This window comes from Panthera leo, chromosome A3, assembly GCF_018350215.1.
Source record: "Panthera leo isolate Ple1 chromosome A3, P.leo_Ple1_pat1.1, whole genome shotgun sequence".
In the NCBI taxonomy this organism is placed as follows: domain Eukaryota; kingdom Metazoa; phylum Chordata; class Mammalia; order Carnivora; family Felidae; genus Panthera; species Panthera leo.
Window position 1 is genome coordinate 89,007,743 of NC_056681.1, and position 26,472 is coordinate 89,034,214.

Here is a 26,472-nt window from a genome sequence, read left to right on the forward strand (position 1 = left end):
AAAGTAAAACTAAAAAGAATGCAGGAGTGAGAGCGAGTCTGCAATTTCAAATAAAAGGCATCATTAAGAAGGGAACATCTGAGCAAAGTCTGAAGTAGAATATTGGGGAAAAAGCATTCCAGACAGAGAGAACAGCAGTGGCCACTCAAGTGATTTAAAACCACAGCTACGAAAAGCTACATCCTTGTGCTCACTTTGGCAGCACATATACTAGAAAAGCTACATCCTTTCTCATTACACTTTCTAGCGGCTATATTCATTTAATTCAGAAAAACATTAGGAGAAGCAATGATAACGTCCAAGTTCCTCCAACACACTGCTCTTGGTCTTCTAAGCCATCAAGAATGCAGTCATCACAAGAGAATGACAGGAAACAAAGATTTGTTCAAAAGGTAAACCGGCCTTACTTCCTTTCCCTCATGTTGCAGTTTTCTATTAGTATCCGTCACTTGATTCTGTGGAGAGAAGACAATTTAAACTCATAAAAAAACAAGCATTTAGACAATTGTTGGGTAAGATCAACATTTTTTTTTAAATTTTTTAATGTTTACTCATTTTTTGATAGACAGAGTATGAGTGGGGGAGGGGCAGAGAGAGAGGGAGACACAGAATCTGAAGCAGGCTCCAGGCTCTGAGCTGACAGCACAGAGCCCGACATGGGGCTCGAACTCACGGACCATGAGGTCATGACTTGAGCCGAAGTCGGACGCTCAACCGACTGAGCCACCCAGGCACCCCAAGATCAACATTTTAAATGAAAAGACTAAAAACAGTTATTCAGATACTTTCAGGATCCCAACACGTTTTGGTTTGATGGCATTCTCTTGGGTCTAAATTCTATCAACTTTTCTACTCAATGTTTTCTACTGCATGGTATTTTTAAAAATCAAAGAAAACAAATTTACTGGCTGACATGTTCAGCTTAGAATATTCCAAACTAAGACACTATAACAACCAAAGATCACACCTGAGTTTTGGAAAGAAAAGAGAGAAAACAGAAAATAGAAAAAATTACCCAGAGAACCTTAGCATCTCTACTATATGTACAAAGAACAAATTTTCCCATAGATATTCCTCACTTCACCAATGTATTCCTGGAAAACTTGGGTGTAAACTGAACTTTTAACTCAGGTCAAATTTTCCGTTTATTATCCTAATTTTATTTTTTTTATTCTTTTTTTTCTTTTAAGTTCATTTATTTTGAGAAAGAGAGAGAGCACAAGCAGGGGAGGGGCAGAGAGAGAGAGGGAGAGAGAAAATCTCAAGCAGGCTCTGTGCTGTCAGTGCAGAGCCCAACACGGGGCTCAGTCTCACAAACCATAAGCTCATGACCTGAGCCGAAATCACGAATTGAACGCTTAACCAACTGAGCCACCCAGATGCCCCTATTATCCTAATTTTAGAAAACATTTTATCTTAATTCTTTTTGAAAATTTTTTAACTGTGCTGTTATTTTTGACAGAGAGAGAGAGAGACAGAACACGACTGGGGGAGAGGCAGAAAGAGAAGGAGACACAGACTCTGAAGCAGGCTCTAGGCTCTGTGCTGTCAGCACAAAGCCTGACGTGGGGCTTGAACTCGTGAACTGCAAGACCATGGGCAGATCTGAAGTTGAACACTTAACCGACTGAGCCACCCAGAGGCTTCTTTTGGATCATTAATTCAAAATAGTTCCTAACACCTCCGTATTCCCATTTTTTTCAAAATTAATCAATCCATCAGATAGTCAAAACTATGTAAACAGACCTTAAAATTTATCTAGAGTTCATAATTTAAAGGAACCGGCACCACGTTTTTTGACATCCACTTTTGGAGATTCGACTGATATAAAAAAAATTAAGTATACAGAATAGTAACTTCCTCACCATGTCGGATATTATCAAAACATGAGCAGGGGCACCTGGGTGGCTCAGTCAGTTGAGCAGCCAATTCTTGATTTTGGCTCAGGTCATGATCTCATGGTCATGAGATCAAGCTCCATGCCCAGCATGGAGCCTGCTTGAGATTCTCTCTCTCCCTCTCCCTCTGCCCTTCTCTCTCTCTCTCTCTCTCTCTAAGCAACAACAACAAACATGAGCAATATTAACTTCTAAAGCTTTCTTTAATGGAGGCTTTCTACCCCCCTTCCACCAATAACGGCCACTCCTTACACTTTTAAGACATTCCCTTAGCTGAGTGTTTCCTATTATGTCCCTTAGAACACCAAGAAATGTTAATAGGCACTCTTCACATGCACCCAGAGGTGCACACAGTGCACAGATAGATACACACACACCTATACATACACACACACCAAATATCCCACTAAAATTCAGTGGGAAATTCCACTAAACAGGTTACTTTATTTAGGACTTCTTGAAACCTTTAATATTCTGCATGTACCATGAATGCCCAATAAGGGGGATATCATACAGAATGTTTTCCACATTTATTTAACATAACACCCTTTTACAGAGGATCATCTTAAGAAATTAGTTTTTCAGGAACACACATGTGAAAACTTTTCCCTACACTATATACTACACCTGGAGTATCATTCTCAGAGCAGATTACCACAAGCACCTCCTTTTTTCACAGACAAAATAAAACCCAACCTTCTCCAGAAAGTCTTTATGAAGTAACAGAAAAAGAAGAAACCCTCAAACTCCCTCTTTACTATTTAATAGTACCACATGTGAAACACTTGGTTTTACTGGACTATTAGCTCAACATGAATTAAGAATTAAGAATGTAGCTGTCCCAAATGCAGAGCTAAGACAACACTAATAGAAGCATTGTCTAAATGCTTCTAAAATGCTTCTAAATGCTTCTAAATTGTCTAAATTACGGGGGTCAAGAAGCTATTTTTGCAAAGGGCTAGGTAGATAATCTCTGTTGTAACTATTCCTCTCAGCCACTATAGCAAAAATGCAGCCATAAACAAAACGTAGATGAATGGGCATCGCTACATTCCAATAAAACTTTATTTACAAAAATAGGAGACAAGCTGGATTTGGCCTGCAAGACACAGTTTGCTGATCCTTCGTCTGGAATCAGTAAGATGGTAAGACTCTAAGACCACATGATAAGAATTACATTAAGATGCCATGTTTTAGCAAGGCCACTGACAACTGAAACACGGTTAGATTGGGAGTATGTTTGGAGAAGAACTCAAAGCTACACACATGAAAAATAAAGGGTATTTTAGCCCAAAAATGGGTAAAATATTCATTGAGAGATACTATATACTATACCTGGACACTATACACTATACCTAAATAACAGCTATCCAACAAATATCTGAAAAGCTATCACAATAAAGGTGCTAAAGTATCTGAAGGGCGATCAGAAGAAAGATGCTGCCCTAAAAATAGTGCTTATTACTCAAACTAATAAATGGATGTTACTAGAACATAGGAACAATATCAGCTTAATATAAGAAAAAGCTTTCAAGCTATGTGAATAAAAATGGGGTGGGATGCCTTGAATTGTACTGCTATCCACCCCCCTTCACAGTAGTTATTCAAGAGTAATTTGTTTTTTAATCCTAGATATCTCATGAAATTCCACCTTCCATGAATCTCCTAAATTCAAAATCATGGTCTCTATTTACCTTATAAAGACACAACTTCTAAAACTTTTTTTAACCTCAAACTCTTTGCAAGAACATTTTACACTGCAACCCGTACACAAGTTTAAGGAATACACGCAAACACGCACACACACACACACACACACGCACGCACGCACACATGCATGCCTGAAGCAAAATTCCATGTAATACATGCTATTATTTTCTATTCTGTTCTGTTCTATTTCATTTCAATTTTTATTAACAATACTGATTATGGCACCCTAAACTGATCTCATGCAAATGATAGTTCTAAAACACATTCAGAGGTGGGGTGCCTGGGTGGCTCAGTCGGTTGGGTGTCCGACTTCAGCTCAGGGCATGATCTCATACTCCATGAGTTTCAGCCCCCACATCAGGCTCTCTGCTGACAGCTCAGAGCCTGGAGCCTGCTTCAGATTCTGTATCTCCTTCTCTCTCTGCCTCTCCCCCAACTCACACTCTGTCTCTCTCTCAAAAATAAAATAAAAGCATTAGAAAAAAAATTTTAAACACATTCAGAGGAGCCTAACCAACGCTTCTAATAAAATAATTACTATTTCAATACTATTATAACATAAAAATGAAAGGAAACGGGGTGCCTGGGTGGCTCAGTCAGTTAGGCGTCCAACTCTTGATCTCAGGGTCTTGAGTTTGAGCCCTGCGTTGGGCTCCATGCTGGGCATGGAGTCTATTTAAAAAAAAAGAGAGAGAGAGAGAAGAAAGTATCCCGATGATCCAGGATGCTACTCCATGTAGAAAACATAAACATAGAGAGAGATAATATATATACTATGAATCAAAAGAAATAGTGGGTATTCTAGAAAGTGTAGTTTCTCTTCATTGTTATGTTAAAATAATACTGACAATAGTTAACATTTAACCTTGTCCATTTTCTAAACATTTTTTCTAGAGTTCAAGAATCTCAAATTTTCATAGGTTCTTAAGCCAGGTTGAATGGATCCCTCCGAGAGCAAAACCTCCCGGGTGTGCCGCTAGACTTTAATAGCCTCAGGTTTCAGAGGAAATGAGTGGAGCCTGAAGCAGTCAAACACCCTGAGCTGGCAGTCATGCTTTCTCTCAGGGGCATCTTGAGTAATCTGAAGGAATTTGCAACCTGGAACAATTTGGAGGAAGAAAGAGGAAGGGAAGATGAGTACCAAGTGGCCAGTGACACCAGCAATTGGTGAACATTATGGGCAATATTCAGTGGTCCTGCCAAGGAAAGTATTCTGCCCCATAGCTACTTCAGTGACCAGAGGCAGAGCTTTATGCTGTCCCTCACAGACAAGGGGCCCGGAGAGCAGAGGAGAAGTTTGGAATATACACATACAAGAAACACAGAAAAGAACAGCCTGAGGTGAGAATGGAAAGTTGGGATGGCTGAGTGAGGACAAATAGCACACACGGCTCCTGGCAAGAGCCTCATATCTTTGTTTTTAGACATTGCAGATATTTCTGTTCATCTGAAGCCTCGATTGTCCATTTCAGTTTTCAAAACTTCATTGTAACTTTTTATTTTAAATGTAATCAAATTGGGGCGCCAAGGTGGCTCAGTTGGTTAAATGTCCAACTTCCTAAGGTCATGATCTCGTGGTTTGTGAGTTTGAGTCCCCACATCAGGCTCTGAGCTGACAGCATGGAGCCTACTTGGGATTCTCTGTCTCCCTTTGTCTCTGCCCCTCCCCAGTGCATTTTCGTTCTCTTTCTCTCAAAATAAATAAATAAACTTAAAAAAATTCTTTAAAAAAGACAAATATAGTCAAATTGTTCATACTTTTTAATTGCTTACTACATTAAGTAAACGTTTGTAATACCTTCTTATGTACGATATTTTTCTAAAATACACTGTAGTTTATTATTCTTTTAAATGAACGTACCAAGATTTATTTTACTAATCTTCTACTAAATGACTTTAAGGACATTTAATGACTTTAAGTTTTACACATTAGAGGGCAGGGCAGGGGAAAAATAATTAAGTTAAATTAAATTTAGGGGGTGTAGGTGGCTCAGTCGGTTAAGAGTCCAACTCCGGCTCAGGTCATGATCCTGTGATTCATGGATTCAAACACCGCGACAGGCTCTGTGCTGACAGCTCAGAGCCTGGAGCCTCCTTTGGATGCTGTGTCTCCCTCTTTATCTGCTCCCCAGCCCTCCCCTTTCACACTCTGTCTCCCTCTCTCAAAAATAAACATTAAAAACATTAAATTAAATTAAGTTTTACACATGAAAAAGAAATCATATGAACATCCTTATACATACACCTATAGCCTTAGAATAAGTCTTTAAAACTATGTGGAGTTTGGGGTTCCTGGGTAGCTCAGTCAGTTAAGTGTCTGACTCTTGATTTAGGCTCAGGTCATGATCTCACAGTTACTGAGTTCTAGCCCTGCATCAGGCTCTGTGCTGATGGTACAAGCCTGCTTGGGATATTCTCTCTCTCTCTTTCTCTCTCCCTCTCTGCCCCTCTCCCACTCACACTCTCTATCTTAAAAAAAACAAAAACAAAAACAAAACAAACAAAAAAAAACTACGTGGAGTTTTAAGTATTCATAAATAAAATTGCTCTCCTTGAAGAGCGTAACAATCTATACTCCAACCAGGCATTCCCTGTTTGACTGGTATCATATCTCTACTCTTAAATAGCACTTTTTTTCATCTTTTCATTTAATTAGGTGACATTTTATTGTTTAAGTCAGCATTCCTTTAATTTTCTAAATTGTAGAGTTCCTTTATATTTCTTATATGAACCATATATTAATGTCTATTTCTCAGTTTATTAGACTGTTCATATTTTTCCTTTTAACTTATAAAGACTTTTTCTATGTTAAGGATATTAATCACTTAGCAAATGTATTTTTTTCTTTTTTTGGCAAATGTATTTTTAAATAGCTTTTATTTATTATTTATATTTTTAACTTATTTGTAGAAAAGATTCTTTCACTTTAATGTTGCCATTTCTATCAAATATTTTCTTTCTGGCTCTACGAATTTTGTTTAGAAATGTACTCCTCAGTCCCCAAATCACATAAATATTCATCTGTACTTTCTACTAGTTTCTTCATGGTTTTGTCTTTTCTATTTAACTGTTTTGTTCATCTGAAATTAATGTTGATATATTGAATGAAAAACAGATCAAACTTAATTTGAACTAAAATAGTTACGCATTAAGCACAGTAACAACAACAACAAAAAACAAAACAGAAGAGCTGTTACTTTTGGAGGGGAGAGTAAAGAGAGCAACTGAGAAGGATACAAAAGAGATTTAATTGTGTTGGAAATAATACACTTCTTAAGAAGGTTGGATAGCTGTTGTACAGCTCCATAAGCTCTTACTTGAAACTTTGGGACCCACTGTGTTTTGGACTCCAGAAATTTGGAGATTTTTATAAAGATAATATGGTACATATTGTACATTACATAAAACCTCTACCCAATGGGTAGTAGGACAAGATCCCACCATCAAACACATTAATAATCCTGCAGAAAAATACAAAATTTTACATTAAATGAAACATTTAAAAGTTTGACAGCTTCAAGCAGGTTAGGTTTTACAGTCAAATTAGCTGATAAATCACTGTAGCTTTAAATAGCCCATTTTTCCCCTCAATAAAGTTGCTTCTTTGCTTTTCTTACCAATGTATTGCTTTATAGGAATTTCACACTCACTATCAAGTTCATCTTTTTGGGATCTTAATCCAAATTCCAATAAGGGAAAGAGGAGGAGGAAGAGGAGAAGAAGAAGAAGAAAAAGAAGAAGGGAATGAGGGAAGGAAGGGGAGGGGAGAGGAAGAACAGGGGAGAAGAGAAAAAGGAGAGGGGAGGGGAAGAAAAGGAGAGGGAAAGGGAAGGGGAAGGGAAGGAAGGAAGGAAAGGAAGAAGGCAAGAGGAAAGAAGGAAGGAAAGAGAAGGGAGGAGTTGAGAGGGGAGGGGAGGGGAGGAAAGAAGAGAAAGAAAAAGAAAGAAAGAAAGAAAGAAAGAAAGAAAGAAAGAAAGAGAAAGAAAGAAAGAAAGAAAGAAAGAAAGAAAGAAAGAAAGAAAGAAAGAAAGAAAAGGGAGGAAGGAAAAGAAAGAAAGAAAAGAAAAAAGAAAAGAGAAAAAAGAAAAAGAGAAAGAAAAGAGAGGAAGGAAGGAAGGAAGGAAGGAAGGAGGAAGGGAAATTAGAAACATAAGGACTGGAAAGAATGAAATAAAGCTGTTATTACTTACAGAGCATATGAGTGTTACACAGAAAATTCAAAAGAAATCCACACACAGATTATTAGAAATAATGGAAGAGTTTAGTGAAGTGGTTAGATTTAAGATCAATAAGCAAAATCATTTATCCAAGATAAGGGACCTGACCAATATGGCTGATCTCCTTCCTATATTTGAATCTGTCATATCAAGAATGAACTCCCACACTTTGGTAAAAGATACACCACAGCTACCACTGACTTTTTTTTCCCTGTGACCTTGGTTGCCATGCTGCAAAGACTTCTGCAGCCACGCTCTACAAGCCTCTCATCCTACAGTGATGCTTTTACCTAGCAAGGAAGTAGATGGATAACACGAAGAGTCAACTGGGTTTCTATTTGAAAGAAACAGTTACTGATTCTGTTGCTGGTTCTCACCCACATATGGTTATCCAAAATAAAGTTTAACTTTATTCTGTATTATTATTCTGTATTAACTGTATTCTTATTAGCTAAAATAGTCCCAATTATCTACATTTCAGTACAAATTCCTTTTCTTGGTATCTTGACTACAAACATGGACCCTGTAATGTACTCCCTACTCCTTTAGCGCTAATCAAAACCCCAGCACAGGACAGAAAGTTAGTCTCTCTTAGAGTCTCCTTACTTTGAGTTTCTGGGCTTCTCCTCTCACTTTCAACAGTTCAGTTATAGAGTCCACAAAGCCCTGGTAATGAAAGTTGCACATTTTCTCAATTTCTCGGTCATGATTACGGATGCGAGTTTCAAGCTTCTCCATGAATCGTCCATGTTCTTCACCATCATAGACAGACCTTTAAAAAAAAAAATTGTATGAAGATTACACCAGATTTACTTCTAAGAAACAGAAAGAGAATTATAAACCCAGAAGCAAATTTATGTGGAAATTTCATACTGAAGGTACATTAACCACAGAGTAATCCAATTATATTAATATTGACCCAATTCTAGATGAGCAGTTTTTTAAGGAAAATAGAAATTCTGCTTCCTATTCATTGAAAAATATTTAAATGTGACAGTATTCATCACAGAATTATCATCATAAAGTGAAAGAACTGAATTGCAATTCCTTTGCACCTTTCTTTCTGAAACTTACCTAGAAAAACTCAATTTTGAGTAAAGCCAAATATTCAATTACTCCACGACTATACCCAAGAAGCTGATGCCGCCGGAGAAAAACACAGCTGAGCTGGGTACTCAGGTTAGCAATATAATCCCAAATCTAAACCGGGCACTCAATACATGCTGCCAGATAATACTCCTAAAACTATTCCCCCCTACCACCATCACCACCACAACATCACTTTGTATTCTCCAAAATAACTATGTTTAAGAAACTTACTTTCCCCTCTCTTCAAATGTCCACCCCCTCACTCTCAGCTGCTGACTTGACCACACACTTCACAGGAAAAAGAGAGAAATATTTCTCTTTTTCCCACTAAAATGAACGAACCTTCTTACCTCTTACTCTGTCCACTTTCCCGTGACAAAGGAAAAACTGTTTCCAGCTCTTATCTGTCAATCTTTGTTGATCAAGAACTTTATACCTTTAATTATTTCCTTTTATCCATCCCTTACACCATACATTTCCCCACTCTACTAAACCATTCTCATGGGTATATAAACAGGACCTTAAGAAACTGTCCTTACCTATACACTTCTCTCCATCTTTTATTTCTCTGCTCCCCTTCCAGTAAAACTCCTTTCCCCTTCCTCACCTCCCAATAGTCAGCATTCATCATGCTCCACTTAATAGCAGCATTTGCTGTAACGTGATACACTCACCCTTCTTGAAACAATCTTTTCTCTAGAATTCCATGATACCACAATAGTGTGGTTTTTTTATCCTTTCACTAACATGCCTTCTCAATCTCCTTTATGGACTCCTCCTCTCTATTCTTTTTCTAAATATTCTAAAACAACTTATCTTTTCTACCTATGCTCTTTTACCAAGCAATGTCATCCCATGCCATGGCTTTAAAATACCCTGTACATAATAATGACTTCCTAATCCACACCTGTAATTCAGACCACTGCACTGAGCACTAGACTCAAATACCCGGCTACCATTTAACAATCACAACTGGACTTTTAAAAACCATCTCAAATTTAAAAATCATCCATCACCAAACTATCTCCACTCTCCAACCTGTTCCTCCCCCAAATCTTCCCACCATTCACCCACCTCACCACAACTAATAGCACTCTCCAGTTACCCAAATCCAAAATCCAAACGCAGGAATTACTCCCAATCCACCTCTTTCTATCACGCACCCTATCCAATTGATCAAGAAGTCCTAACAATCCAACCTCCAAAACATCTTAATAGTGGACTGCATCCCATTATTTCCACTAAAATTCTAGTCCAAATCTATATCATTGGCACACTACTAATAGCCTCCCAAAAGTCTCCATCTCCCCATCTCCCCATCTGCCTGCTTGTATTCAGACACCCTCCACACAGCAGTTAAAATGATCTTTATAAAGCAGTAATTCATATGTTATCCTTCTGCTTTACCAAAGAAATAAAAATTTGGAAAATTCATTAAATTGTTTTGAACCTGTTAACACTAGTCTGGAAAATGTATGATCTTTACATTTTATTGATTTAACTTGAAAGTGGAAGTTAATTGTAGAAAAGAAAAAAGAAAATGGCTTCTCTTTACCAAAGGAATAAAAATCTTAAATCCTTACCACAACCTGTAAGATCCTACACAATCTAGACTCTGATTATCTCTCCAACCTCATTCCTCTCTAGTTCCCACCCCTAGCTTCCCTCCATCCCCTATGTTCTAGCTACAATGGCCTTTTTTGTTGTTTTTAAGGCTTTTCTTCCCTGAAGAATTTTGTTTTTGCTGTTCTCATGTTAGTAATGCTCATTCTCTGAATCTTCAAACAACTCTCTCATTCTCATCATCCATGGTTTGTTGTCTATCTCTCCCCCCAAACCCATCCCAATTAGATTATAAGCTCCAGGGCAAGAACTTTGTCTGCCATATTCACCACTGTACCTCTACAAACAGTGCCAAATAGGTGGTAGGCAATGAGTAAACATTCATTCATTGTTGACTAAATGAATGAGTAATACTATCTCTAAAACCTCTTCAACATCTGACATTTGTTTAACAAATACACATGTGTTCATTACCAACATTTTCACATTCTAGAATCATTTGTGGGTGCCAGATCATGACCCTCATCTTGCATACTCTCCTCAGCAGATCAGTTCCATTGCCCAAAACTCAGCAGTAACTACAGATAATACATATACAAGTTTGGCTTCCACTAAAAATTCTAAACACTTACTGCAGAAAACCCAGAGCAATCTATATTCATTCTCCTTCTTTTGAAATAAAGAGGAGAGATCTTCAAATAAATTATAAACAATCCCCATGCTGACAATTAAGACACAATATAGAGGGGCACCTGGGTGGCTCAGTTGGCTGAGCGTCCAACTTTGGCTCAGTTCATGATCTCGCAGTCTGTGAGTTCGAGCCCCGTATCAGGCTCGGTGCTGACAGCCTGTTTTGGATTCTGTGTCTCCCTCTCTCTCTGCCCCTCCCCCACTCACACTCTGTCTCTCTCTCCTTCAAAAATAAATAAACATTAAAAAAAAGACACAATATAGAATAACCACTTGCCTGAAGGAGCTATTTGAAATATGAACACAAGACATAATCTACCATTGACATTTCAACTAACTTCAAATAAACATAAATTTCTCCTTCCAAAGGGAAAGAAAAGAAAGGTTACCATGTGAAGATACTAATATTCCTTGCCACTCATAGAAAAGCAATAACCAGTAAAAATGTATCAGTCTAAATGACATGAGCAGAAAGTATTCAATATTAGACAACTCTTTGGTTTCAAATTCAGTTATAGCTTGACCTAGTAATACTGTTAAGTAGCACATCTACTTCCTTCTACTATGTACAATCTCTTCTTTTTTTCCTTTCCAGTATCTATATTAATATCACAAAAGACAACTCAAGGAGAAGAAAATCCCCAAATTAAGAAATTCATAACATGTCAATAATGCCTCCCTAGTTCCCTGAACTTCCTATAAAATAATATAAATCAAAGAAAGAAAGGTAGATTTTCGTTGCCTGACTGTGTAGTCTTGGTTTTAGCAATGCAACTAAGCAGCCAACTCAGTTAATTTCTCTGACCCTCAGCTTTCTCATTTAGGAAATAGAAGGCAATCAATTACAAATTCTCTGAAGTATCAGCCTACTTTCTACAATTAACTTCCACTTTCAAGTTAAGTCAATAAAATGTAAAGATCATACATTTTCCAGAATAGTGTTAACAGGTTCAAAACAATTCAATGAATTTTCTACATCCTTATCACTTAGCCCCTACCTATTTCTCCTATTTTACAGCCTTTATGATTCTACTATTCTCTTTAATTATAATAATGTTGAATAACATCAAAGGTTTACAGTGGATCCCTTGAGTATCTTGAGAGTTTAAAAAGTTAGAATAAACATAAAACCCACATATTTAAAACAGGGGTGTTGAACTATATTTAATAAACTTGTGTTCAATGGGTATGTTTCAAGAAATCCACATTTTCCAGATTTTATGTGTGTATAGGGAGAAGCACATATATGTAATTTGGGGGGAAATTGATCCATAGCTTCCATCTGGTTAACAAAGAGGTTAAAAATCACTGATTTAAAGGTTTTGCTTCAAATTGCCCAGCACAGGAAAAGGCAATTATAGATCACTACTTAACAGTTCAATTTCTACCAGCATTTCAAGTGTATCTGAGCCTTACTCAGTACTAACCAACATTATCTATCAGATATAAAATGTTAAAAGCAAAAATAAACAAGTCTTATATTCTAGAAAGATTATAGACCTACGAAAGTTAACCTAATATTTGCAGTCAACAGTGCACTTGAACAAAGAGTAGCTTCCCCACCCCCCCAACCCCAAATAAATGACTTAAACTAGAGAAAGACTGCCATCTAGTGATGACCCATTTCTAATATTCCTTGAAACTTTTGACTTGTTGTGTCCAAGTAAGAGAGACTGCTTAAAAATCTAAAACCTGTATTCTATAATACCTCCTGGCCAATGACTTATAACTAGTTATTAAATGATGCTTTATATAAAGCACTGTAATATTTAAATTTCCATTTCTAATATAAAGCAGGATTTACAGGAAAGCTATATGCTTTTAACGTATCGGTGCCACAGGTGTGCCACAGTTAAATAAGACTATGAAATAAACAAACTGCACCACTGCATTATTTGTCATAAGCCAAAGAATATTCTAGTACCTAGTAAAAGAGAAACAAGAAATGCTTAGGAATTGACAAGTTTTTATAGCCTAAATTTTGAGTCAACCACATAAATGCTGCCTTGTAGAGTCTAATTTCACCAAAAAAAGTACCCAATACACAAAAAACAACCACATAAACACATACACACAAACACACGTGCACACACACATAGGTTTTTGCAAAGAGTAACATGTTTTATCCTAGTGGCTATATCTGATGCATACTTTCAAACATCCCACCTAGATTTCATGGGCATTTTAAGAGACAGATTTTAACTGCTAAAATGGCACTTCAGGAATTCTATTCAACAAATACTTATCATTCCTCTGTAGCAAATCATTACAGGATTATATCATTTGCTACAGCCTGTATCAGCTCTAATCTGTTTGTCCAAAGAGGAAAATAATGTTATGAGCATATGTTATCTCATTTAAATCCTTTGCTCCTTATAAATTAGACATAATTCCCATTTTATAAATGAAGAACCTGAACCCAAGGAGATGAAGCAACTTGCCAAATTCACACAGCTAGGAAGTGTCCTCTGTAGTACATTGGTCTGTCCAGCAAAGAAAGTAAAATGGTTCCATGAACCCCTAAAATTTCAGAGTTGAAAGAGGTCTTAGAGACGGAATACAAAGCTATTATTGTACAATGGAGGAAACTGAGGCTAAGGAAAGTAAAAATGCCATAATGAAAATTGCATTGCTTGTTACTGATACATCTGGAACTGACTCCCAAAGAAAACACAATTAGGAAAAGCTCATGCTGGACACAATGCTTCAGGGGTTTAAAAACAAAGACACAGGGCGCGTGGGTGGTTTGGCCAGTTAAGCGACCGACTTCAGCTCAGGTCATGATCTAGCGGTTAGTGGGTTCAAACCCGGCGACAGGCTCTGTGCTGACAGCTCAGAGCCCAGAGCCTGCTTCGGATTCTGTGTCTCCCCCTTCTGCTGCCCCTCCTCCGCTTGCACTGTCTCTCCCTCTCAAAAATGGATCAACATTAAAAAAAAAAAAAAAGACACACATGCATGCGCACGCGCTCTCTCTCTCTCTCTCTCTCTCTCTCTTACACTTCTACTTCAGGATGAGTCCGTTGCCTATTAGTTGTGCCTACACAAAAGCTATTCCATTCTTCTTCCTGTTGGAAGAGCCCCAATTTGTTCTGGTGTTTCACCTTCCCATCCTACTCCAAGAGGTAAGTACAAACTAATCCGTCAACCAATCATGGTTATTCCATTCCCCATGTCAGCGACCAGTTAATAGGTGACACAACTCGCACCAATGAGAAATAAAGAAAAGTCTCAAAGTGAAGATCCAAGAAGACGTTTTCTTTCCTGAAGGATACAGGAAAAGAAACTGCTTTTCCTACTTCAGACACTGTCCAATACAATGTGTGGGGATGCAGCAAACATCCCAAGGTGAGAGGAGACAGCCCCAACAATCTGAGGATGGCAAGGGGGAAAGCATGAAAAACACCTGGGTCCTTGATGATGAACCAATGCTGAAACAGTCCTATTTCCCAACTTCAGAGTACATGAGTTAATAAATTTCCTATTTTAAGGGCAATTTCCAATTTTTAGGAAATTGCTTATTTCCACTTTCCCTCAATATTCTATTACTTGCAAAGGAAAGTATCCTAAATGCACAACATTGTTCAGTCTTCAAAAGGTAGTAGGTAAATCAAAGAAAAAGCCAACAGTGAATCAAAGTCTACACAATGCTAAGGAATCCGGTTCCCAGGACTGCTAGACTGCTTTCCCCATTTTCTTCCAGTTAAGAGTTAACTCCCATTCACTCCTCAAATCTCAGCTTGCACCTTAATTTTTCTAGGAAACTTTCTCTAGTTCCAGAGACTCTGTGTTCCTCCTTTGTTATGAATGCCATCACAGAATTTATTAAACTATATTCTGACTGCCCATTCACTTGTCAATTTCTCTTACTAGTTCTTACTAGAACATTAATTTCCTGTGGGCAGAGATTGTGTCTTGCCCATTTTATCTCCAGCTTCTAGCACCAAGCCTGGCCCGGAGGAGAGCCTCCATGTATGCTAAAGATGGAGAAATGGAAGGAATGGTAGGAGACTAAGATGTAGGTTTCTTTTTTTATTATTATTTCAAGTTTTTATTTAAATTCTAGTTAGTTAACATAAATGGTAAAATTGGTTTCACGTGCAGAATGATTCATCACCTACACATAACATCCAGTACTCATTACAAGTGCCCTCCTTAGTACCCACCACCCATTTAGCCATTCCCCAGCCCACCTCCCTCCATCACCCCTCAGTTTGGTCTATATATTTAAGAGTCTCTTGGGGTGCCTTGGTGGCTCAGTCGATTGAGCATCTGACTCTTGATTTCAGCTCAGGTCACGATCCCAGGGTCATGGAATTGAGACCTGTGTTGGGCTCCACACTGAGCATGGAGCCTGCTTAAGATTCTCTCTTTCCCTTTCTCCCCCTCCCCTGCTCATGTTCTCTCTAAAAAAAAAGTTTGGGGGCACCTGGGTGGCTCACTTAAGCGTCCGACTCTTGATTTCGGCTCAGGGCATGATCTCGCAGTTTGTGGGTTCAGGGCCCCCCCAGGCTTCGCACTGACAGTGGAGAGCCTGCTTGGGATTCTCTCTCTCTCTCTCTCTCTCTCTCTCTCTCTCTCTCTCTCTCTCTCTCTCTTTCTCTTTCAATCTCTCTCTCTGCCCCCATCAAAAATAAATAAATAAACCTTGAAAAATATAAATAAAAATAAAGTTTCCTATGGTTTGCTTCTCTCTCTTTTTTTCCCCGTTCCCCTATGTTCATCTGTTGTTTCTTAAATTCCACATATGAATGAAATCATATGGTATTTGTCTTTCCCTCATTAACTTACTTTGCTTGGCATAATACACTCTAGCTCCATCCATGTTATTGCAAATGGTAAGATTTCATTCTTTTTGATGGCTGAGTAATATTTCAGAGTGTGTGTGTGTGTGTGTGTACACACCACATCTTCTTTATCCATTTATCAGTCAATGGACATTTGGGCTCTTCCCATAATTTGGCTATTGTTGAGAATCCTGCAATACACATCAGGTGCATGTGCCCCTCTGAATCAGTATTTTTGTATCCTTTGGATAAATACCTAGAAGTGCAATTGCTGGGTCATAGGCTAGTTCTATTTTTAACTTCTTGAGGAACCTCCATACTGTCTCCCACAGTGGCTACACCAATTTGCACTCCCATCAAAAATGTAGGAGGGTTCCCCTTTCTCCACATCCTCACCAACATGTGTTTTTTCCTATGTTTTTAATTTTAGCCATTTTGACAGGTGAGTAAGGTGGTGTCTCATCATGGTTTTGATTTGTATTTCCCTGATGATGAGCAATGTTGAGCATCTTTTCATGTGTCTATTAGCCATCTGGATATCTTCTTTGGAGAAATGTCTGTTCATGTCTTCTGCCCATTTCTAAACTGAATTGTTTATTTTGGAGTGTTGAGTTTGATAAGTTCTTTATAGATTTTGGATACTAACTAACCCTTCAACAGATATGCCATTTGCAAATATCTTCTCCCATTTCGAAGGTTGTCTTCTAGCTTTGTTATTTCCTTCACTATGCAGAAGGTTTTTATCCTGATGAAGTCTCAATAGTTCATTTTTGCTTTGTTCCCCTTGCTTCTGGAGATGTGTCTAGTAAGAAGTTGCTATGGCTGAGGTCAAAGAAGTTGCTGCCTGTGTTCTCCCAGGATTTTGATTGTTTCCTGTCTCACATTTAGGTCTTTCATCCATTTTGAACTTATTTTTGTGTATGGTGTAAGAAAGTGGCCCAGTTTCATTCTTCTGCATATTGCTGTCCAGTCTTCCCAATACCATTTGTTGAAGAGACCATCTTTTTTCCATTGGATATCGTTTCCTGCTTTGCCAAAGATTAGTTGACTGTAAGATGTGGGTTTCTGATTATCTCAAAGACAGTTGAATAATATCACATCAAACAAAGTTTAGCTGTTGAAATGTTTTCAGAACCAAGGAGAACTTCAAGACACAAAGACTGAACATTTTTCTTTTTGTTTTGATTAATCCAAGAAAAAAATCCAGAATTTATTCTGGTCTTTTCTTTTTCATATATTTTTTTTTAACTTGTGTCATGGTTTTTAGTCTTGAAACATTTTCTTCTCATTAAGCTCCATAAAAGCATCATTAGTATTTTTGTTTATTCCAAAAGTTAAAAATAAAGTGGAAAAACAGATTTGAGCATGATGTTGAAAGAGAAACTGCAGAAGGTCAAGTGGAGTTTAAAGTTCCTTCCTCTTCTTCAGTTCATCTATCACTTTAATTCAGACCTTTACTATGGTAATGTGGATGCTCAGAGTATATAAAGGTGAAAGTAGATCACTGTATATTATCATCAAGGACAGGGGAAGCACATACTAGTTAAGGAAGTCTAAACTGAAGACTATACCCAAATGTCCTTGCACTGCCACAGGAGATCAAACACATTTAAATCTTCTTCTACCCTACAGATACCAAGGTATACAACTGGCTTCACCAAAATAGTCTATGCCACCAAAAGAATGTTGTGATGGAGATCTCCTTCAAGGCAGAAAGGGGACCCCACACATGATGGCTTTTTTGATGGTATTTTCAGAGAGATAAAAACAGGGTGGAGAAATGTTAACTAGCACCTAGCTAAAGAGCTTACTAAAAACCTGGTATTGGTTAAATAGCACGGCAAAGTGGAGAAGGGGAAATTGTCACAAAACATCTGTCAAATCAACAACAGCCTATTGGAAAATAAACTAATGAAAGCAAGGAAACAGAGACCGCCGTAACTGCTACCGTGACAGCCACACTGTTAAGGATAATCTATATCTCTATCTACCCTTAAACGTGTACCTTCCTATCTCAATGGAATAGATATCACACCTCAATCTAAGACTAATTCTGTTCTAAAAACTCTCATTTCTCCTCCACTCCAGGAATGCCCCATCAATACTTCTTTTTATTTCTGTACTTTCAAATGTTTCATCCCTATGGACTTCTTTCTCTAAAACATTCCCCCCTCTTAAACCAACATAGCCCCATGGCACCTGAGTGGCTCAGCTGGTTAGGCATTGGACTTTCAGTCTCAGTTCAGATCTTGATTTCAAGGCCATGAGTTCAAGCCCCACACTGGGCTCTGCGCTGGGCATGGAGCCTACTTAAAAACAACAACAACAACATAGCCCCCTTTTTACTCTTTTTTAAACAAATACTGTTAAATTAAAATTTCTGTTCTGATAATTTGCCTTCTGGCATCCTTTCTCTTACTCTTTCTCCTCTCATAGCTAAGATTCTTAAAAGAGCAATCTATACCCACTGCCTCCATTTCCTCAAACTGGACTTGCTCTTCGACCCAGTGTAACTTCTTTCTTACCCACATCACCCTAATGAACCGATTCTTGCTAAAATCAAAAAAAAAAAAAGCCTGTCAAATAAAATATTCATTCTTCAGTTCATCATTTACTTGACTCCTCTTTTGTATGTGCCACCGCTAACCATTCCCTCTCCCTTATTTTTTTTTTTTTTTGAAGATTTTATTTTTAAGTAATCTCTACACCCAACAAAGGGCTCAAACCTACAATCCTGAGATCAACAGTCACATGCTCTACTGACTGGGCCACCACATGCCCCTCCCTCTCTCTTAAAGATCTACTCTCAGGGCTTCCATGACATTTCCCTTTTCAGTCTCCACTAATTCTTCTTCCTTCTGGACCTCAACACCTGCTTGGGCTTCATCTCCTCTCACTCTCACACAAACTCACTCAGAGATATCATAAATACTTCAGTTTTCACTATTAAACACCTTTGACTCCCAAAGCAATAACACCAGGGCATACCTCTGTCAAATCCTGTAAACCCGAATATCCAACCACCATTCATCCTCAAAAACATCTTAAACTGCACGCGTCAAAAGTTGAAATCATTAGCTTGCACCCAAACCTCCAATTCCCTCCTACAGTCACCATCTCTAATTGAAGATACCACCACCCACCCAAACTAGAAATCCGTAAGTTCACCTGGACTCCTCACCCCACCTCACGCCTCCTTCCAACTACTCAATCACCAAGACTAATTCTGATTCCATAATATCACTTCCATGCTTTTCTTCCTCCCTATCCCCCACTGCTACTGCCCCGGCTCATGTCCTCATTATCTCTCTTAACAACCGTTTGACCTCCCTCCTTGTTTCCCTAACAATCTTTGATACTTCTTTCGCAGTAATCTTCTTTAAATGACATGTGATCATGAAACACACTCACTCCCTTTTAGAATTAAGACCTGCCTCAAAATCAAGTCCAAGTCTGTAACATAATATATAAGCCCTCTCCAGGTGGAGACTTATCTCTGAACACTCTCCACATTCTCTCTACAACTCCACTCGAAGTTCCTTGAGTGTACTCGGCAGTCGCTCTGCCCAGAATCTTATCATCACTTTACCTGGCAAACTCCTACTCATCCTTCAAGCTTCAGCTCAAAACTCACTTCTATAAAACCTCCTTCCTTACTACAACTACCATAACCTGGCATAGAAGATTCCCTCCTTCCCAACGAGGTAGAACCTAACTAACTTTTCATAAAACCAGAGAAAATTTAAGCCTGCACCGTCAGGAGGCATTTACACCAAACAGAATTGTGAGTTCATTCTTTGAAGATTCATACTGAAGGTTTTACTTTTCTCCTACTTACTGATATGCCGACATTAGGCATCTTTTCCCACAAGAAGTCAACTTCTTCTATAATAAAAATCCATTGCAGGATGTAATAATCCAGTTTATTAAGGAATACATTTAAAAATCTATTTATATTGTCTTCATCATATGAGGACTTTAAGATACAAAACAGATGACCAGAAGGGAAGGAAAGCAAAAACTAATATAAAAACAGGGAGGAGGACAAAACATAAGAGATTCTTAAATATGGAGAACCAACAGAGGGTTGCTGGAGGGGTTGTGGGAGGGGGGATGGGTTAAATGGGTAAGGGGCATTGAGGAATCTACTCCTGAAATCATTATTGCACTATATGCTCACTAACTTGGATATAAATTGTAAAAATAAATCAAATAAATAATAAATAAATAAATAAATAAATAAATAAATAAATATTTATAAAAATGAAGAAATGGGGCACCTGGGTGGCTCAGTCGGTTAAGCATCTGACTTTGACTCAGATCATGATCTCACAGCCCGTGAGTTCGAGCCCCGTTTCGGGCTCTGTGCTGACAGCTCAGAGCCTGGAGCCTCTGTGTCTACCTCTCTCTCTCTGCCCCTCCCCCTCCCAAAAATAAACAAACATTAAAAAATGTTTTGTTTTGTTTTTTTAATGAAGAAACAAAATCTGTTGAAGCACCTAGCCCTATCATTGATAATCAATTGATACAGGATAAGAAGTACTCCTTAATAGCCACAGCATCCTCATTTAACACCCCATTTACGCCCTTATTTTGACACTGTAAATTTAAACTGGCCTTGAACCTATGAAACCATGTGTGGTTTGAGAAGTACTATCATCTTGCTTTGCCTTAAAGTTCTTCAACAAATGCTTAGTATTATTCTAGAAATGAATGGGCACCGCCACTAATAACATTTACTGATGGAAAGCTGAATCAATACTTTTCTGTTCCGAAATGTTTATTTGTTCATATTTTTGAGAGAGTACTACACTGAGCACTCTACACCATGATGGTTTATTTATATGTCTATCTTCCCTATAGGACCTTGCGTTCCTTGAGGGTTTACTCCTGGAACAACGCCTGTATCCCACAGAGAAGGCATTATAGAGTGACAAAGGGTCTAAAGCAGTGCCTGAAATATGTTTCAACATTTAAACTTTCTCCAAAGACAAGCCTAGAGTTAATAATAAACATTTTTACTTAAAAAAAAAGTAAGTTCAAGTTCTAGCGGCACAAATAGTTTGTACTTCAGCTAAAATGCAAAATAGAAAAAGAAGGAATCGGGGGAAGAAAAAAGGAACTTAGAAAGTTCAAGGAAATCTATTGTAGAAGAGAAGTGTCTGGGAATAATTTGTTATTTCCCCAGCTCTCCTCTAACCTTCTCTGGAAGCTAGGAGAAAGATGATTAAACAGCAACAAGACCTGACTCTGAAGGGAACTGGTGTTTCTGGCCCTTTTTTTGCCAACAGAAGGGGGGGAGGGTGACAGCAGTCCCTAAGGGCTTTTAGAAAAAATTGCTTCCAGGTGGAAATTTTTTATGGTACTGTGCAGCCTGGAGCCATTTTTTGCTTTCCTTCTTAACTACTGATGATTAAACCATGGACAATCAGGCTACAACAATGGAAACAGTTAGATAACTCCCAAACATCATGGTTATATGCTCGAAATTACCAAGTTAACTCTCAAAGGAGAGAAAAAAATTTGTTGGCAAAGTCCTTTTTTATAAGGGGGAGAGGGGGGTACAGTCTGTTAAAGATTTGTATTTGGGAGAACATAAAAGTAGTCAAGAACTCTGTATCATAATGATAACCATCAGTCTCATACAAAGACTAGACACTGTAATGTACAGTCATGAAGAGCTGAACAAAGAGCGATGTTAAATGTCCTGTTATTTAGCAATTTTTCATCATTTCAACCTGGATTAAGTGTTCTATTAAACAATTATCATACGAGTATGCAGATAAATCCCACCACGCATCATGGGGGACAGCTAAGTCGATTTACACCTGATCGTGGTTCTGAAAAATGTCTGAGGTACACATCTGAGTTTGTAATGATGGCTCAAGAACAGAAGGGGGAAGTTACCTACAGTACCAACTCCTAAGAAAAGCACAGAAAATTACAGGCCAGTCATTTGACCACCCAGCAATTGAATCTAGAAAATTTTACTATGCCAATATCACCCACAACATTAAAGAGTAAATCCAGCTCAAAATTATAATAGTAAAAGTAAGCTTTTTAAAAATATATATATACCAGGGTGCCTGGGTGGCTCGTCAGTTAAGCATCCAACTCTTGATTTTGGCTCGGGTCATGATCTCATGATTTGTGGGATCGAGACCTACGTCAGGCTCTACGCTGACAGCATGGAGCCTGCTTGGGATTCTCTCCCTCCCTCTCTCTCTCTGAAAATAAATAACCTTAAAAAACGAACTAAAAAGAAATAAATAAAAAAATATATATACCAAGGTCTCTGTTGAACATTTTATATACACTACCTTACTTATTGCTCAAAAATAATCCTACTGGAGTAATCACTATCATTTCACACATGAAGCGACCTTTCTGACACTGTCAGTACACAGAAACATTTACCTTTCCCAGGTTGCTACAATGACATAAAGGGTAAGATGAAAGGAAAAGGATGAAGGGGTACAAAGAGGAGATGAGACATAGGATGAGGGCAAGAGGGAGGTAGTGGAAAAATACACCAAAATAATACAAATGTTTGGATAATGCAATTGTGACTTTTTTCTTGCTACTTTTCTGTAACTTTACATTTTCTTTAAGTAAACATGTATTGTTTCTATCATTAAAAAAAGGAAATGCATTTTTAAAAGTCTAAAATAGTAGCTGGTTCACAATAGATAAATGCTCAATAAAATGTTAACTGAAATAAAAACCACACAAAAACAACCACGTCAGGGTTACTTGGAGTCTAATGTTTATTAATTATCTAAAAATCGAATAAATGTAAAAAATAGAATGAGAATTTCTTCTCACAATCTATCTCCTACAAACCCAAGAAGGAATCACCCACTGGTAAGAATTTTTTTAATTCACTATCTTTTCTACATTCGAACCTTCTCTTCTTATTGATCATAATCTCAAAATGTATTTAAAACATAAATATATATGATACCCTGAAATTCTCAATTTGAAAACTGATGTTGACAGTTTCCTAGGGCCCTTTCATTGCAACTATGAAGTGCACCAATTAATGTTCTTTCATGGGCTTTCAAATGGGAGGGGAACAGAGGAACCTCAATGGTTATTATGGAACCTTGTTCTACTACTAAGTAATTTGGTTTGTAAATTGGAAAAGTAGGCCATCTTCTGTTGTTTCCTATTCCACTAACAGGACATACAAAGAACTCCCTACTAATATCACCACGCTATTTACAAAAAAACCTTCATGTTTTAGACAAAAATACATCAGGACACACCCTTCCTCTCCACCATAAGTGCCATGCTTCCATTAGGAATCAATACTGCGTGTGTGTGTGTGTGTGTGTGTGTGTGTGTGTGTGTGTGTGTGTTTCAAAGAAGCATTTGTTTAAGAATATTACAGCCTAACTCATTTTAAAGATTTTTCTTTAATATAAAAAAATGTACAGAAAAAAGGAACTTCAGACATGATCCGACCCAAACTCACGGACACTAGTTCAATTTTTTCTAGGTATCTCTATCACATACTTGTCCAGCTTTTGTGGAAACATCTGTAGTAAAAGAAAGCTCATTATGAAGCAACTGATCCCATTTCAATGGCTGTTGCAAAGTTCTTATACAAAAATAAAATATGCCTTCCTATAATTTTCACCATCTATCTTATTTTTGCCCTCAAAGGACCACTGAGAACAAGTCCTTGCTCCCCCGCTTCCTTTCTCCAGACTAAACAATCTCAAATTATTCAACTATTCCACATATAAACAGCCTTTCAATTCAGGTTTTTACCCTCTGGACACGTTCCAGTAGTCAACATTCTTCTTAAAGTATAATAAAACAGGCAGTATAGGACAGTGGTCAAGAGCACAGACTTCAAAGCCAGGCTTCCTGGATTCAAGTTTGGTTCTGCTACTTATTAACTATGTGACCTTGGGCAAATTATTAAACTTCCCTATACTTAAGTTTCCACATCTGTAATATGCAGATAATAATAGCAACCAATTCATACAGTTATTGTGTGAAGATTAAACGGCATAATATCCGTAAACCATCAAAACAATGACTGACACACAGAACGCATGCTATAAATATTAGCAATTTTAAAATCAAGCATGGTCAAGCTAGAGGGGAAAAAAAGACACATCTCCTTTAACTTTTTTACTCAGCTTCTATTAAAACAGTCTTACAATAATGCTTTAACAGTTTTGGCCGTCATATCATGCCATATATTGAGCTTAAACTCACATAAAATCTTTTAATTTGCTTTTATATACTGCTATACTCACTCAGTTGATATCCCAATCTCTAACTTACTACCTATCACAATTACAATCTATTTTTCCAGTCTACTGAGATCTTTTGAGACAGTAATTTTGTCATTCAACTTTCCATTTCCATGTTTCCCTTTGTCATGTAGGCACATGAGTATTTTCACAAAAGAAAACTCTACTATGGAGAAGGCAAAAACCTAAGCAACGCTACAATCTAAGACAAGAGAACCCTGGAAAACACCAACATATAAAACTGTGTGATTTTCTGGTTCCATTTTAAGGGGAAAGAAGAGACCATCAATCTCATAAAGTCAAATAGAAAGCTTGAAAAAGTTAATGTTCAGTCTTTAAAAAAAAAAAATAATAAGTCCAGGTTATAGAAGAAGTCTCCAACCCCACTTCCTTTAACTAACATTCAGCCCCCCACTGTGTCCAACTTGGAGAGAACTGTCATGAGCCAAAGCTTTTAATGTCCCTCCCTTTTGAAGGCACAGTGGAAACAATTCCCCAGAACAAAGGAGTTGCGTCAGAGAGCTCTCTGCTCTTTCAAGTTGGAAGGACAGTTGATTCACACCATGTGTCAGAGAGAAACACCAACTAGAACACCAAGTGAGATAAATTTTAGGCCTTCTGAGCTGTTTAATATTAAACTGTAATAAATCATCTTTACAGCAAATTATAAACAAAATATTTTGTTTACCCTTTCTCTCATATGTGTCTTCCCTTGAAAAGAAATTCTAAGAGAATACTTAATTCCAAAGTTACATATTCTCCACCAAGAAATCATTTTCAAATGTTAGCATCCAGAATCAATGATCTGGTTCATACTCTCAAAACAATGCCCTGGCATATCACAAGTAGCCTTGCCATATGGCCCTTTGTTTTCCAAAACAGTGTTAGTTGAGTGATGGTCATGGTCTTTGATTAAGATCTCACCTGTCATTAACTCTACACTGAGTCATCTTAGTGTCCTGTCCGCTCTGGTCAATGATTTTACTTTACACCTAGACCATGAAATCAAATATATGTTCAACTATCATAAATGATACTTAAATGATTTTGTTTTTAATACTCCAAAAGAAAAAAAAAAACAAAATCTAAAACAACCTTGATCTGTATAGATTTATTTGGAAAAATGGCCCTAAAAATAAAATTTAACAGAACGAATGATACCACAACTCAAATGATAAAATAAAGACTAGCTTAACATGTTAAGAGACAGGTTTCTGAAAAGAGAGAATATTAAAACTACATGATTGGTTCAATACAAGGAATTAGGAATTATAATGTGGAACTGTGGGGAAAGTAAACTGCCTTCCTATCAGAAATGACCCTATAATTAAAATTTGTTAGACATCTCCCTGAGGTCTAGTGCATATTTTCACCATGCATCTATTATCGGTTATGTATCATCTATTGTCAATCAATCTGGTCTGCGTCCTATAATTTCTTTAAAAATCTGCTACCCTACACAAGTTAACTCTGAAGTCAACAAAATAATGATCCAAACATCACTAAATAAACAAAGGCTACTTACTAACAAAGAGTTGTGTTTAGGTCACTCTCCCAAAGCTATGAATATCACTATTCATATCACATCCCAGTTCTCCAGTCTACAGAGTAACTTGATTATTTACTTCATGAGGAAAAATGGGGGCAATTATTTAAAATGTTCACAATACACTAAACTACAAAAAATAAAGTCTTAAAAGGCAGGAGAAATCTGACTATTAAATGAAATTAAATAATAAAATAAAATGACCACAGCAGGCTAAATAGAAACTGTTTTCTCAGAAATTTAAGAAAACTTGCCATTCTAGGTGGGTTAGACATTTTTCCGGCATGGGCTCATTTAACAAATATTTACTGAGCATTTACTAAAAGGAAAAAGACAAGAATGTTTACCTTTGAGGGAGCTAATACTGTAATTAGTAAGGAAAGACAGAATGGAAGACAATGAAAGGCAATTATAAACCTGTACAGAAATTAATATAATGTTTAAATCTATACACTTAAATCTGTATACTTTAACTCTGTATACTTTGCATTATAGTAATGTAAAATACTGTTTGGTGTGGAATTGGATTAGTTAGAAAAAGTTTCTTGAATTTGCAGAAGACCAGGAATAAGGGGGCTAGGGGAGCTTTAAAAGCAGAGGAGGAAAACAGGACACAATAGATGCAAAGAAATAAAATAAAATGACTACAGACTTGTCATCCAAATTATATAAGCAAGAAGACAATGGAAAGATATCCTTAAAGTA

The 26,472-nt window shown here is 37.4% G+C and overlaps 1 protein-coding gene across 16 annotated transcripts in view; it reads right to left on the reverse strand.

The window, feature by feature from the left end:
• EXOC6B (exocyst complex component 6B) overlaps positions 1–26,472 on the reverse strand; it is a 612,462-nt gene that overhangs the window by 513,546 nt on the left and 72,444 nt on the right. For all 16 annotated transcript variants that reach the window (XR_006200773.1, XR_006200772.1, XM_042932668.1 and 13 more), the window contains 2 exons: positions 8,432–8,597; positions 408–455 (listed from right to left, as the gene is read on the reverse strand). Coding sequence is in view for 14 of the 16 variants with exons in the window: in XM_042932662.1 (XP_042788596.1) it covers positions 408–455; positions 8,432–8,597 (214 nt within the window). In the remaining 2 variants the exon portion in view is untranslated. The remainder of the gene's footprint in view (positions 1–407; positions 456–8,431; positions 8,598–26,472) is intronic.